The sequence below is a fragment of the Doryrhamphus excisus genome, chromosome 2, assembly GCF_030265055.1.
Source record: "Doryrhamphus excisus isolate RoL2022-K1 chromosome 2, RoL_Dexc_1.0, whole genome shotgun sequence".
NCBI lineage: Eukaryota > Metazoa > Chordata > Actinopteri > Syngnathiformes > Syngnathidae > Doryrhamphus > Doryrhamphus excisus.
This window is the reverse complement of record NC_080467.1, coordinates 27,575,826-27,592,380: the sequence shown is the minus strand read 5'-3', so window position 1 is coordinate 27,592,380 and position 16,555 is coordinate 27,575,826. Positions and strand designations below refer to the sequence as shown.

At 43.9% G+C, this 16,555-nt stretch overlaps 1 protein-coding gene across 6 annotated transcripts in view; it reads left to right on the top strand.

The window, feature by feature from the left end:
- LOC131115716 (transcription factor COE3-like) overlaps window positions 1-16,555 on the top strand; it is a 62,445-nt gene that overhangs the window by 955 nt on the left and 44,935 nt on the right. For all 6 annotated transcript variants that reach the window (XM_058064419.1, XM_058064418.1, XM_058064422.1 and 3 more), the window contains exons 2-8: window positions 360-515; window positions 980-1,397; window positions 4,970-5,126; window positions 5,203-5,266; window positions 6,685-6,740; window positions 7,555-7,628; window positions 10,251-10,319. In XM_058064419.1, the coding sequence (XP_057920402.1) occupies window positions 1,264-1,397; window positions 4,970-5,126; window positions 5,203-5,266; window positions 6,685-6,740; window positions 7,555-7,628; window positions 10,251-10,319 (554 nt within the window). In that variant the 5' untranslated portion in view covers window positions 360-515; window positions 980-1,263. The remainder of the gene's footprint in view (window positions 1-359; window positions 516-979; window positions 1,398-4,969; window positions 5,127-5,202; window positions 5,267-6,684; window positions 6,741-7,554; window positions 7,629-10,250; window positions 10,320-16,555) is intronic.

The window sequence follows — 16,555 nt, the reverse complement described above, 5'->3', positions numbered from 1 at the left end:
TTCGACTTTAACAGTTGTTTTTTGTTTACAAAGGTAACAAAGCTCGGTTTCATTGAAATGACATGTTTATTATGTTGCCTATTATACTGACAGCTTCTTTGAAAATGTTGAAAATCGGCACGTGTAACTAGAGGAGACTGCCACAAGATGGCGCCGTTCTCCATTCAACTCGGTTCAGGTTCTCGAATGGTAAAACCAGACAGAACGAGCACAGAAAAGTTCACGTTCAATATAACCACGCGGGTACAATTCTGTGGTTTGAGCCACAGCTTTACTTCATGAGAGTTAAAAACGACACATTTAGACATATTTGATGTTTTGTCTGCTCTGTTCTCAACTTGTGTCTTTGTCACACACAGCTGGTCCGCCGCGGTCCAGCATGGTTCCAGTGGATGAGTGGGTCAGAACTCAGTAGAACTTCCTCATAGTGGACCTGCTCATGTAACCTGTCAGCTTGTGGTCCTCTTTTGTCCACATTGGACGCGGTGATGACGCCTACCAGAACTTCTTTGCAGGTAGCGGAACTGTTAAGTTGTAAAACGTTCTTTCATTGGCTGAAACCTGACAAAGTGTCTGTGCGTGTGCTTGTGATGTTTGGCGTGTACAGTGACAGTGTCCATGTTTTGTTTTTTTATTGTGCAGGACAAAGCAGTGACGTAACAGCACCCCCTAGCCAATAGGAAGCAATGTATGCGCTAGTATTCAAATAAGACATCCTTATATGGGTGACGCCACGCCCCCACTTCGCTCCACGCGTGTCCCGCGGGAGATCCGAGCCTCGGCGCGGGGGAAAGAGCTCTCCTCCGGGACACGGGAGCCATAAAGAGCCGGGGAGGGGTATAAGGGAGGGGTGGGGGGTTCCGTTAGCGCCCAATCGGCCTCGCCCCCCCCACCCCAACCCCCACACCCCCCTTCACCTCCCTCACTTGAGTGGACCTCCTTTTGAAGCAGAGTCTTCTTGTCTTCTTCTTCTTTCCAGTCAGTCTCGCTGCTCGCTGCTTCTCATCAGGACCTCCAGGTTCGGTTCTGCTGGCGTCCCCCCACTGAACAGCCCCCCGCCTCCCCTCGCTCCTGAGAGATGCTCTCCCCGCTCTCCTTCAACTTGCCGGCCTGACAAGTCCAGAGGGATCCGGACTCTAGTCTGGACCGGGACCTCCTCCTCAGGTCCAGGTGTCTCGAACAGGAGGATTACTCTTCATCTTCATCTTCATCCTCATCCTCCGAGTCCCCCCGCCCCCTCCCTTTCCCCTCCACAGTCTTGTGATGTTTTCCATCCAGGACGGCCTCCCTCGGGGGGGTCTGACCATGAAGGAGGAACCGCTTCCCACCGGCATGACCCCGGTGCGTTCCTGGATGCAGGGCGCGGGAATCCTGGATGCCAACACGGCCGCGCAGAGGTGAGCTCACCACAAAGTCATTTTTCATGTCAAAGTTTTACTCTCAAAGTCTTTATTGGTTTGATAAAAACACAATTCATAATAATGATAATAATGTTTAGACGGCACACAATTTAGATAAATAAATCATCATTCATAATAATGATGGCATGGTTTATAACTCCAAACTATGACAAATAAACCATCATTCACAATAATAATGATAATGTTTACAACTACAAACTACATTTTGAAAATAAACTCTCACTCATAATATAAGGTTTAGAACAGCTTCAAACTCTATTTGAAAGCACATAATAATCAAGCTGTAATAATAATGTGTGTTATAAACTATTCCGGAAAAGACAATAGTTCATAATAGTGATAGTTGTAATAATAATTGTATATCCAACTGAGCTCTGAACTCAACCCAATAAACAATAATTAACAGTAGTTGTAATCATGTTTAAAACAGTTGCAAACTATTTAGAAAAATACATAATAATGAAATATATTGTAATAGTTGTAAGGGTAATCTTTTTAATGATTGTGTTATAAACTACTTTTTAAAATGAAATAAATTCAAACTAATACTTATAACAGGTGTACGCATATTCTTCATAGTTCTTCCAAACTGTACAAACTGTAGAGACATAGTGAAGCATAATTAATAATAATAGGTTGTGATTTAACATGAGTGGAAAAGGGGGTGCGTGCATGTGCGGCTCTTCAGCCAAGTTCCTTCACTAACACACACACACACACACACACTCAAGTGACAAACATTGTCGATGAGTAGAATTTGAAAAAAAAAAAAGGTTTATAGTTAAATAGAAGATGAAAACATTGGACGTGAAATGTGTAAATTGCTCCAGCTTGTAAAAACGACACTGATGTCAAATTCAATCCGATGGCCCAAAGAAAACAACCACATAACAATCAAACACATGCATATTAGTTACAGTTTGAAGATAAAATAAATACCATTTGTGACTAAATGATATGAATACACTTCAACTATGTGAATACATTTGAAAATAAATAAAACAGTCTTGACATATTCATTGTTACTTTGTAGCATGCATGCACCCCCTTATTATTATTACTATTACTACAATTACTATTTTATTATTATTACTATTGCTACCACAGTACTACTATTATTATTACCATTATTACTATTAATCAACAACATCAACGCAATCATGTGCGTGTGTGAAAACACACACACAAACGCTTTAATGGTAAACACACACACACACCGTGCAGGTGTGAGACCGGTGCATCAGCATCTTGTGCCCTTAGAGAGTGTGTATGTGTGTGTGTGTGTGAATATGTGAATATATGAATTTAGTTTAAAAGCATATCAGTCATAATAATTGCAATGATTTCATTACCAAGAATGACATGACTAAAGTGAATGATGATAACACGAGTCAAATCAGACAGTTTATGGGAAATCACGAGGAAGAAGTCATCAAGTTGTCATGATCACATTTTACAATCCTAAAGTGATGAGAATACTGATATTTTTTTTCAATGATAATAATTGGGCCATGAGAAAAGGCGATAATGGCGATAAAATGACCTCACCTCAGAGAGTTGATGATAAATTGTGTTGCTTTGGTGACATGTAACAATCATCAGTTGTTGAGGAGACTTATGATATTCTTTGATGATGATAATAATGAGGCGGGAGTAAAGCGAATGATGATAAAATGAGTCAAATCAGAAAGATTGAAATTAACTTGTCATGATCACATTTTACAATTCTGGTGTGATGAGAGGACCGATATTATTTTTCTATGATAATCACGGCATGAGAAAACTGATTGATGATAAAAATCAGTCGCATTAGAGACTGTCACCAAGTTGTCATGATCACATTTAACAATACTTAGTTGATGAGAAGACTCATTATGTTTTTTATGATGAGAATGAGAATGATGGTATTGTTAAAGTGAATGATGATAAAGTGAATCAAAACAGAACATTTCCGAGAAATCACCTGGTCAAGTATACATGATCACCTTTAACAGTCATCAGTTGATGAGAGGACTCATTATAATATTTGAGGATGATAATAAGCATGATGGCATGAGCAAAGTGAATGATGATAAAATTTGTCAAATTTATCAAATGAGTTAAAATTCATGAGAAATTAACGGGAAAAAGTCATCAAATGGTCATGATCTTATTTTTTCATGATGGTGATGACATGAGAATGTGAATGATGATCGAAATGCGTAAAATCAGAACACTCGAGAAATCATAAGGGCAAAGTAGTCGAGTTATCATGATCGCCTTTTACAGTCATTGGTGGATGAGAAGATTGACCTCACTTTTTGATGAGAATAATGATGGCATGAGAAGGATGATAAAATCTTATTTTTCCACAAAGAAGATGATGAAGACTGTGGTTCTTATCATGGCTTCTCATGTCATGAAGTCTACATAAAGTCTAAATCTTTTAGCGTGGCTTGTTAAGGTTGTTAGTACATGTGAGAAAAACTGTCACTGTGTGTGTGTGTGTGTGTGCGCGCGTGTGTGTGTGTGAGACTGCGGTGGCTGTCCAGTGTTTGATGGTGGCAGCGGCGTTCCGTGTGTGTGCTAATGGTGCATGTCATTCCCAATTACTAACAAATTAGTCTTCCACACTTCCTACGACTACATGCGTGCGTGTGTGTCTGTGTTTCAACGTGAGGCTCCTCCTTACTTCCTGTCACGTGCACGCGCCTTGATGTGTCCTGTGAGGCCGTTGTTGTGTATTTGGCATCAGCGCTAAAACTCTCCATTATCCCAATTAAACACTGCACCACCACCATCATCATCATCGTCATCATCTGACTGCTCTCAGGAAGCTCGTTAGCTCAATTATTAGCTCAATTATGCTAATTGTGGTGCCACTGTCCACTCGCCTGTTAGCATTTGGCACCGGATCCAATGCAAACACGTGTCACATGACACGCTACATGACACGCGGCGCACCATAAATCGCGTGCGGTGCCACCACGTTTGCAGGTGTTGACTTTGAAGACGAGCAGGAAGTGAGCAGGTGAGATGTTAGCGCTTGCGTGTTGTCAGACATCAGCTGCAAGTGTTTAAACTCACCTGTAAGTGTTTAAACTCGCCCCCCCCGGCTCCGCTACCGCCTCTGTCCCCCCCTGCCCCTCAAAGGCAGCGAGAGGAGCGAAGGAGGCGTCCACAAATGAGGCCTAAAACGTGGCTAATGTGTGTGCGAGCAAAGGTCATGGCTGTTTTAATCCGGCGCCTGGGGAGTCACCGCGGCGCCGCCGGCCCACCAGGCCGGGTCCCGAACGCAAACGGTGAGCATGAATAAACATGGCCGCATCATATTGATCAACAAACGTTTTAGAGCAGCTAATGAGACGTAGCATGGAGCAACGTTCCTCGCTTCACTTTCTGCTTCATCCACCTGTACTGTCGCCATCTTTTCTCTCTCTGTGTGTGTGTGTGTGTGTGTGTGTCAATCAATATATGTTATCATTTTGATCATGCAAACACCTCAGCTGTATTACAGTTTAACACAGTTCTAGTTTGCCTTAGCTCATCAGTATGTGTGTGTTTTTTAGCGGTGTGGGTTTAGCCCGAGCGCACTTTGAGAAGCAGCCGCCGTCCAACTTGAGGAAGTCCAACTTCTTCCACTTTGTCCTGGCGCTGTACGACCGGCAGGGCCAGCCAGTGGAGATCGAGAGGACGTCCTACGTGGACTTTGTGGAGAAAGACAAGGTAGGAAGTGACGCCATCTCACTGTCACCGCCATTCAAGTTCCATTTGAATCACGGTGTTGTGTTTTGTGTGACAGGAGTACAATGGTGAGAAGACCAACAATGGGATCCACTACAGGTTACAGCTTCTCTACAGCAATGGTGAGCACAGCCGCCGGCCTGCAGGGGGAAAGGTTAACACTGTCAAAGTGCACTAAATCAGTGTTATTACGAGGTGGCGTAGCCGAGATAATTGACCTCATCTGCGATGCCACACAACATGGCGATCACGCTGATTAGAAACTGCAGCGGGCTGCCAAGACACAATTAGACGCGCAACACGCTTCCCATGTCACCGCTAATCAATGCCAACACTTCCTGATTCGGGAGTTTATTTGTCCGAGGGGGCGGAGTCTGCTTTGGAGAGAGGGCTGTGTACGACACAGCTTTGTACAGCTTTGTGCTGTACACGGATTCATTACGTCCCTAAGTGACGTATAGGAAACATTTTTGGAGTGTTTGTCAGGTCCCAATATGGCTTCCCCAAAATGGCTCAATTTTAGGGGTGTCACAAGATCTTGTGTCATAAAGTCTGTTGAGATTAAAACGTGATTTCTCATTCTGAAAAAAAAAAAAAACTGTCTCGTAGCCACTAGGCCTGGGACGATAATAAATAAATGAATGAATCACACAATAAATGAAAAAGAACATCATCTTCTGCCTCCAAACAAGTAGGAAGAGCGTTCATTCTGTGCTTTGGTTTCAGCACATTGACACGTTTGTTCTATAGAGCAACGGCATGAATGGAGTGAGCCCTTTTGTCAGTCATACAGTCTCGGTGGGTGGTCGCGGGGCTGCTAGTATACACACAGTACATATTATTGTAGCCTTTGAGAGGAGTAAATCAAGGTAACATAGTAGAAAATAAATGAGTAGATTGCAATATATCATATATCTTTTCATTGTACTTGTCTCATCTTGTTCTTGTAGACCCACTTCTTGTGTATCGTCTCGCTATGTGAACTCATGACAGCCCCACTCATTTTAAATAAAGCCTTTTAACAATGCTTTAATAGGGTGTCGACTATTACAATTCCACTGTTGTAGTTATATTTATTCAATTAATTTACATAAAATAAGTTGAGAAAATATCGCTAGTAAAATTGCTATGCAAAGCCTGATGTGGCGTATTTGTCACAATTGCAAAAATGCTAATAAGACACTCTATAAATGTCACTGTTTCCATCATTTTCACTGAATATATGTTCTATTTGTGTTCATTTCATATAAGGAATATATTTACCATGAACAATGTAAAAAATATATAAAATCACATATCTTTCACATGAATTTGTAGTGTCTTCAACGTGTTCTGGTACTTGGTCTGTGACATATCCACCATTATTTTATTTTCAACACGAAAAGCTTATGCTCATTTATTTATTGTAGGAATAGAAAACAGTCAATACATAGTGATTAATAATTAGTTCCTAATAATAATGATAATCGCAATAGACAATGATGAATTTAAACATTAATGATGGCGGTCGTGGTGTAACTATGTTGGTTTTTCTTTGTAGGCATCAGGACGGAACAAGACCTCTACGTGCGCCTCATTGACTCCATGACAAAACAGGTGAGACCCCCTGTTGACATATATAAAATATTGTACGAATGGCAACAGGTGGACATACAGGTTGATTATGTACGTTCTGCCATCTTGTGGAAGAACCGTGACTGATCTGCCCATCACTGTACGTCGCTGGCATAGATGGACCAACAAAGATACATTATTTGTCGTAAAAAACTTGCGGCATCGTGGTTGGGAATTACAGCTATAGCCAATGCACAACATCAAGTCCTCGTAACTTGTGCCTGTGATCACGTGACTGCTTTTTTTTCCCCTTCTTGTCACACAAAGTTCATATTCAATAACATTAGCTCACCCGCCGTCGACCCGCCCTTTCTGCATGTCAGCCATTGATTGTCCAAGTGGGCCGCGACACAGCGTCAGGCATGAAACTGATCAATAAGCTGCATGTGGCACAGCGCGACCCACTGGAGACCACCCTCCCGACACCTTCTTACTCTCTCTCGCACACACACACACACACACACACACACACACACACACAGAGCACTGACAGACAGGTCGACTGGAGCCCCTGCCAATCGATGAAAGCCCGCGAGGAGCCGTTAGAGTGAATGAAGTTCATTGACGACGTTAAAGAGTGTGTGAAGCACACACACGAGCCGTCCACACACACTCCAACACTTCGACAATGTCCACATGATGTCCTCACGCATACCGCCACAAGGCGCCAAAATGTCTTCAATTGTTAAACCTGCCAAATGGTCATAATAATTATGAAAACATGTTTCATGTTGCAATTAGTACATGTCGCTCATCACTTCATTTTGTCTTCTTTTTGTTGTCTTTCCCCCACTAGCCCATCCTGTATGAGGGACAGGACAAGAACCCGGAAATGTGTCGTGTCTTGCTCACACACGAGATCATGTGCAGGTACCGATTCTTCTCCACTTTAACACACTGTGCATGTGTGTGTGTGTGTGTGTGTGTGTGTGTGAACAAACAGCAGCTGTGGGCTGTCTTTGTAGTGTTGATGGCACCAATCAACACATTTGCTGCGTCTCGTTAGTCTCGTTAATGGATTTGCTAGTTCAGACAGCGAGGATGAGAATGACACGTCTGTATTAAAAGTGGACGCCCATGGCAGTCAGATGGCGTGGGACTTTCCTGACCCAGCAGGCCCCACGTGCGGTCCAGTCAGGACACTTCAGCTAGTACTTGGGATGCCTGGTGGCAATTGGCGCCGTCACTGTGGCAACGAATGCTCCAAACCTCAGCGCTTACCGCGGCGGTGATGTCAGATCCCGCATGAGCGGCGGCAGCCACGCTGGCACGGGCGACGTCGCCCGCGTGCCACCAATTCTCATTGCAACTTCCCCCATGGCCGCCAGCCGTGAACATTCCGGACCAGGCGGCGCCAGCTGAGACGATTCAGCCAGGTTGGCGTCCTCCATATGCCCCCCTCCGCATCCCCCAGGACCTTCCTGTAATCACATCACTTGTCCTCTGACCTGAACCGCTGACCCGCCCACTCACACCTGATTGGAGCTCTGAAGGTTCCTGAGGGGCCGCCTTTGTGTGTGTGTGTGTGTGTGTGTAAGGTGACAGAGCGCCATGTCTTCTCTTTGTGCATCCTCAAGATTCCACTTGTAAATGTGTGAAGTGTCTGATGATGCTTGTGTGGTCACTGGTCCAACTGGCACCAGTGTGTGTGTGTGCGCGAGAGAGACCGTAGGAGCCAAAATGAGCGACAACACACACACTCTGCTCTCAGTCATTAGGCCGCTAGCGGCCCGAGGGGAAACGTCATTAAGGCGATCTTGTGGACGCGGTGCCAAGGTTTGTTTTGGTCTTTTGCGAGGCGGGGCCCGGGTCCCCCAGGGGGCGGGGGCCAGCAGAGCTCCCGGGGTCCAGTTTGTTTATAACACTTCAGTGGCACTTTGTCACCACAGCAGCACCCGCGGGTGCCAATGCTAATTGGTCTCCTGGAAGTTAGCGGAGGGAATAAATCCTGGTGGCAGGCAACAGTCGCACTTCCTCACAGACACAAACACACACGTGATGCTTTTTTGACCACGCTATCAATCATTCATCATGCCTGTGTCAAATGGCAATGCGATTCAGGACAGCATGGGGCCACAATTGGACTGAAGCAATTAATTTTTAAGAATTAGCGGAAGCTATGTTAATGAGGCCCGCCTCTAAAAAAAATGACCTGTACACACACCATGCACCGCAGACACACTCCTCCTCCTCATTCATTCAGCACAATACATGACTTATATTAACATAGAATAGAACAGAATATTTTTCTATTGACATGTAAACTAAATCAAATATGTCAGGCGTGTGTGTGTTTTTGGCAAGCATCCACACTTGGCCCGAGCACCGGAGTCACACCACGTCACATGCAAAGGCGGCAGGCCTTTTCTGGGTGTGGTCCAGACTTTGGTGACCTTGGCTTGAGCGCAGCTGGATGCTGAAACAGGATGTTTTTTTTTAAAAGTAAAAGTGGATAATATGGATACTTATGAATATCATTAAATGCGCTTTCTTTCAACATCCCCTCATTTTCAAATGAGCTTCCCGTTTTTACACACATTTGATTTGATTATTGTTTACAAATACTTTCCTCCAAATGTGTGTATATAATTGAAGACCATTTATACATATTTATAATTAACATATATATATTTTCATAACATTACATATTGCTATACATTAACAAGAATCATTCTCATACATCATTGATGATCTTTTACGCTTATTCATAATTAACAATACATATTGCGATATATTAACCATAAATGTTCTTATACTTTATTACCATTGTGTGTACAGTTGCTTACTGCTGTCCAGTGGTCTCCTGTCAGTACAATACACACTTAGATTTGGCCTGCTGGTCCTACTTTATTCATTACTATATAGTTTGTGAAATCGACACTTCCCCTTGACGGTGTTATTTACAATGGGTCACCTGTGGCTATCTGTATTAGATCATAGTTGTTTTTGTTGCAGCTTGATGACCACAGCTTGATCCTACAGTGATACCACTAACATTGCTAACATTAACAAAGAAGGTGGTACTTCAGACTAGGATGAAAAGATACTGTAATTCATCACCGTAGTCCATACACACAACTTTGATTTTATCAAGACTTCCATCAGGGAGCTTTTTAAATTAAATTTCCTCATTAGCTGCTGGCTGCATGATCTCTATGTTCACCTTTCAACTTAAGGAACGTAAATATCCACGTAGGAGGAGGTGTTGTGGTCAAATTAGTGATATAATTACATTGCATTAATATTTTTATAATGTGTTAAGATTTTCAGATTAACACGTTATTTTTGACTGCCGTAATAATTAGTAATAGTATATTTAATATATCATTAAAAACTATTAATTTATATTGTATCATATTATATGTACAGTGTGTATATATATATATTGCAGTATGTTATTTTAAATGTACAAATGTTAGTCTTGTAAATATTGCTGTCATCAACTAAATGTTTTTGTTGTGATATAATAAATGTGTGTTCTTTCCTCTGCAGTCGCTGTTGTGACAAAAAAAGTTGTGGGAATCGGAACGAGACGCCCTCAGACCCCGTCATCATTGACAGGTAAGAGCCTGCCTTCTTCTGTGTGTATGTGTGTGTGTGTGTGGGGTGGGGGGGTGGTATTGCTGTTCCAAACAGAAACAGAAAGTCCTTGTGTTGTTTCTGCTGTCGACACTGCAATGACACTCAATTGTGATGTAACCTTAAAAATCCATAAAATCCAAACGGTTCACTATCCCGCCTCACCTGTGGCCACCACCTGACAGGTAATTAAGACACGTGCTGTCATGCCTCGTCTTCCATGTAACTGTCCAAACGACCAACAAGGCAAGAAGAGGAAAAACCACTCGGCACTTGTCAAGGTTGCAAATGTTTCCCGGCAGAGGCACCCACCTGTCAGTCACACTCCTATTTCCTGTAGTCACGCCACGCATGTCCTCGCTGCCGAGTCCCACCGCCCTACGCGTCCTTGGAGCTGGCGGCTGTCTGTCACGACGCCAGCCTGTGATTGGACGCACAGGTGGGACTTGCTGACCTCAAAGGAGGTCGGCAGACAGGAAGTACAGAGTCCACGTTGGCTCGTTAGAGAGGCCTTGGACCGCAGCCACACACACATACCAGAAACCCCCCCACCCTATTCAACATCTCCCAATCCCCCCCCACCGCACACTCACATATTAACTAGCATGTGTGCATGCTTTGGGCCTTTGCGAAATCAACCACAGCGTCATTTGTCATTTTCAACTTTAGTATGTCACACAGCATGAACTCAACAGACCAAGAGAGAACAAGAATAGAATGGAAATGAAGAACAAGAACTAGAATAGGAACAGGAACACAGAACATAATGCAATGAATGGAACACAATACAATAGAACAAGAATGCGGAACAGAAACAGAACGGAACGGAATAGAATGAGAACAGGAACTGAACACAACAAGAACAGAGTAGAATACACAGGAACGTAGACTAGAACAGAATAGAATAGAATAGAACAAGAACAGGAACGTGGAACAGAAAAGAACAGAATACAATATATGAGAATAAGAACAGGAACAAAGAACAGAATAGCTAAGAACAAGAACAGAAGCGCGGAACAAAATAAAACAAGAATAGAACGGAACAATAGTAGACTATATTAGAATAGCACAGCCATTGACAACTTTAGCTAAGACATTTGCACATGAACACACTCACACACACACTCGCACACACACACACAGACCATCGAGGTGGCGTGATGGTGATTTATTGCGCTTGGTTGTTTCTCTGCATTTTAGTGGCTGTTAAGAAAGACAAGATTTATTACAACACACATACATTTAGTGAGCTATCATGCAAATGATGTTGTGTAGCAGCTACAGTAAAGACATTTAGTGTCACCAGTCGTCTCTTGGACACACACACACGCTTGCATTTTTAGCCCACCTTTGACCTTTTACACCAATACTGCGGTCATTGCGTGACTTTGTGAGGACGACTTCAACAGCCTTACCATAGAGTCATGATGTGTGTGTGTGTGTGTGAACATGTGAACATGTGCGCGTGTGCGGGTTAATGGCAGCTTGTTCCACGCTAATATTGCAATTAGACGTGTGCACGAGGGCCCCGGTGCGCCATAAATTGACAAAAAGTGTCACAGTGTAGTGTTGGAATTACCCACAGCACCCCTGTTCGCCCCGCCCCGCACCGCCACACTGTCTGACCATCGCCACCCCCCACCTTAATGGTTCGGACTTACATGGGGGCTGCGACCCCTTTAAGCACACACACACTCACACACTTGTTCCGGTAACATCATTGGTAGCTTTGATGTCATCTGTAAAGTAATGAAGGGCAACCTTTCCGGTCTACACATATCTTGTCAGCGTTAGTCTCCACCCACCACAGGGACGTGCCTGATTTCAAAGCCATCTTACCATCATACCTTGCCTCTTAACAACACAATAGCACAACTACAGTAAACCTCGGATATATCGGACTCGGATATATCGGAAATTCGCTCACAACGGACAGATAAAAAAGAACCAATTTTTCTGTAATGCATTTCCAATAAAAATTCATTTCATATATCGTTTTTTTTATAACGGATTTCGCCTATTTCGGACAAAATCTCCAGTCCCGTTCCAATGCATTTCCATTAAATTTCCCTCGCATATATCGGATGGCCGCATCGTGGCGCTCCGATTCGCCGAATCGTGACAGGCCGCTATACGACGTCATTTGCAGCGTTTGCAGCGTTGCCTGCGCGTCCAGGTACATTGGAAACATAGTCAAGGAAGTGCCTTTTTATAACGGATAAAATCCGATTTACGCATATACCGGATATAAATCCGATATATGCGTAAAACGGACATTTTCCGGTATATGCATATAACGGATTTCGCTTATATCAGTGGGAACAATTGAATCCGATATATCCGAAGTTTACTGTAGTAGGCTTACACCTTGGAGGGGGGGGGTGCTTTGGGGATTGGATAACAGGTGAGTGGTTTTTGGTTATCTGCCCCCATGGAACTTTCCCAGCAAGCCTGACACACATCAATCGCACTTAGATGAACAGTTTGGATTTTCGATACTTGCATCACACGACACTGACCACACTCGCATACACATATTTGTGTCCCTAATAAATTGCTGAGTTCCCATAGGATCTGAGAGAGAGATGCGGGTTAGAGGTCAAGTATCTGTCGCTGTTTTTAGACTTGTTTACTTTGTGAATGAGCAAGAGTGTGTGTGTGTGTGTGTCATACTACGATGATGCTTTTACGTTCCTTGACAGCTGCTCCGTCTCATGGCAGGATGTTGTTTAGAGGGGCGGGGCTCACATGCTTGCCCGAGTTGGGCCGTCGACTGTCGCGTCCCCCCCCCTCCCAAAAAAAAGGAACAAAACACTATCAGCAGCTCTTTACTTCTTGGTGACTCTTAATTGGCTGGACTAAATGTGATTACATCACCACCCGCAGGCTCGTTAACTGCTGAGCTCAGCTGGAAAACAGGCACCCCCCCACTCGACACACACACACACACACACACACTACTCTCCCTATAGTTACGGTGAGTCCATGGGATAAAGGGAATTCCCCATCAGCCTCCATATCAACAACCCACTCCCACACTGTGCACCTCCTTAAAGCAAACCACCTTGTTCTCCTACCTAGTGCGCACACACACATGCATATCACCACAAAAAGTAGTGAATGGAAGAGAACAACCATTTTATATATAGAGTGAACATATTTAAATGTCATTGCTTTGTGGCCTCCAGGCAGGCGGACTTTTCTTTTACACTAATTATAAATTAATATCAATGTGTGTGTGTGTATATGAGTATGAATCGGAAATGTGATGCGGGCAAGTTCAGACACAACAGAGGGAAGAGATGGGTTGTTGGGTGGTGGGGGGGTGGGTGCGGGGTGCTCAGAGGTGTAGCTCGAGGAGTGCGGAGTGAGAATGAGACAGTTGGGGTGAGTGAGATGAGGACATGGGGGTGATGGGCAGATGAAGAAAATATTGATTGATTTCCACATACAGATGGTCGGGTGGGAGGGCCGGGTGTGCAGTGGGGAAGCGGTCGGGTAGCGACCAGAGAGACATAGGCTCGGGTTACATGAAGACCAAATCCTCTCACTACCTCCTCGACTTGTTTGTTTGCATGTTCGCTAGTGTGGCTAACACATACTGTACATGTTGCCAAAACTCCGCAACTTTTTGCTGTAAAGACTGTAATCGTACAAACACACACACACATACACACACACAAATCAATATTAATTTATAATTCAGGATAGTAGCAGTTTGGGTTTTAGGGCTTGCAGCCTTCATAAATATTACAACATTATTGACATCATGGCGATGATTTGGAGAGTTGTCTTTTTTCAACACCAACCTCCTCCGTGCCCCCACCCCCCATTCACTTCCGTGTCTTTCTGTTGCTTTTTTCCTTTAAACAAAAAAAAAAACATTAAGATCAGACATGATGAACACACACACATAACATATGAAAAAGTACATACAGTATTCAAACACATAATATGTGCACACATATTATTGATTGCAACAGCGTCATCCTCTGCTGTCAGGTGACAAACATTTTTGACATTGGTTCAGCGTTTACACGGTTCCTAGGACAATGGCGAACAGAGAGAGACTTCTTGTCAGTCATACAGTCAGTTTGTGTTACTAAACGCTACTCGCAGAACCTTAATCTGTTTTTGATACAGTAAACCTCGGATATATCGGATTCAATTGTTCCCACTGGTTTTGTCCGATATAAGCGAAATCTGTTATATGCGTATACCGGAAAATGTCCGTTTTACGCATATATCGGATTTATATCCGGTATATGCGTAAATCGGATTTTATCCGTTATAAAAAGGCACTTCCTTGACTATGTTTCCAATGTACCTGGACGCGCAGGCAACGCTGCAAACGCTGCAAATGACGTCGTATAAAAAAATAAAAAAAAAAAAATCCGATATATGCAATGAATTTTTATTGGAAATGCATTACAGAAAAATCGGTTCTTTTTTATCTGTCCGTTGTGAGCGAATTTCCGATATATCCGAGGTTTACTGTATTTCACATTTGCTTATTTTTCCCGGAATTCCAATTCTCCCAGAGAAAAAAATGCATTTTGCCATTATTTTATTTTGTATTTTAACTTTGATCCTGAAAAAATCAATCAAAAAGTAGTGAAATTTAGTCGTACTTCCATATTTTTGAACCAATTCAAACCAGTCAAACCATTAACGCTCATCTAGACGCATTCAGGCTTTCTATTTTCAATCATCCAAAATTCCCACGTTCCCTTTTGAGCTTAAGAATTTTGAGTACTTGCACATTTCTCAACCCATTCAAAGCATTCCAACATCACAACATTTCACATTTGCCGTACAGCATTCCAGCTCAGCTGACAGAATTCACACTCAATTTTTCCACAAATTCCCGTCTCCAGTTCTTATCATTCTAATTGTGAAGATGCGCTGGTGTCAAGTGCAGCTGAGAGCTGCGGAGGAGGTGCTCCTCCTGCTGGCCGCGTGCAGTAAAAGTCCTCTTAGTGGGTGGCGCCATCTGGTCGGGGCCCCTGGCGGGGGCGTAACGGGGCCCAAAAAAAAAAAAGTCAGGGTCGCGATGCTTTACTGGCCAAGCCTGCTGCCTGCAGATGGCAGCGGGTGTGCTGCTGGAAAACGCCAAGGTCGCGGCGGCATGTGGCGAGGTGGACGGAAGAGCAAAATGGTGGACGTGGGGAGGGGCAGGGGGGTGGTGAGGGCACTGCTGGAGTCATGGCAACATCAGGACCGCGCTATGCTACATTAAAGAAGAGTGCCATATGGGACGCTACTATCAAAGCTAATAGCTACGTGCTAGGTTAGACACACACACATAGCAGCTGGTGGAAGGAAGAAGCTCCCATTTTAAAAAGAAGTTGTCACACTTTCACTTCGATGGTCTTTACTGATGCACACTCACACACATGCACACCACAGGACACAACAACACTCTCAATGACTTCCTGTGTCCCCTTACTCGGTTCCTTGCTTGGTTCCTTCCACACTTGCTGGCCTCTGTAATTCCCTCTCAATGCCAACATGTCAGCGTCTTATTTTTACAAGTAAAAAGTCTATTTTCTAGGAATCTTTGGCTCAGGTAAATGGACTTTTCAAGGTGAACGTCCTATTCCAGGAGAAGGTTGACAAATTAATTTGAAGGAGCGGGGGTGGTTGTGTTTGCCTTGTTGCCGGGCGGACTAGCAATAGTGACCAGCCTGTCATTTTGAGGAATGAGGCGGAGCTCAGGCATCCAGATGGTAGAAATGTGGAAGCACACATTAGTTAATTACTTATGCAAATGAGCTCTACTTGCTAACTTGAGTCAGTCAGGAGAAGTTTAGCTAACAGACAAAATATCTCATTGAAAGAACGCCTGCTGACGGCGCAGAACAGGGATGCTTGTTCATTCCAGAACACTTCCCTCCAACATTCCAACACTTGGAAAGCTGGAAGCGTGACATCACCAGCAGAGTTCTGGATTTTGTCCTTAACACACGCATGCTATGTCTTAACATGCAATGCAGGCGGGCCACGCCCTCGAGTGCAGGCCCCGCCCATGACAGTTAATTAAGATTCCTTCATCGCCATGTGAGCCTCCGGTGAGGCTCATCCCTGCCCATCTGCGGACTGCCCTGCTCTTCCTCGTCTTCATCACCAGCAGGCGGCCCGGCCTTAGCAGGTGTTCTTTTACCGCCTAATGGCCGCGCGCTAAGGACGCCCCTGAGTCCGCTTCACGCTGCCACCAG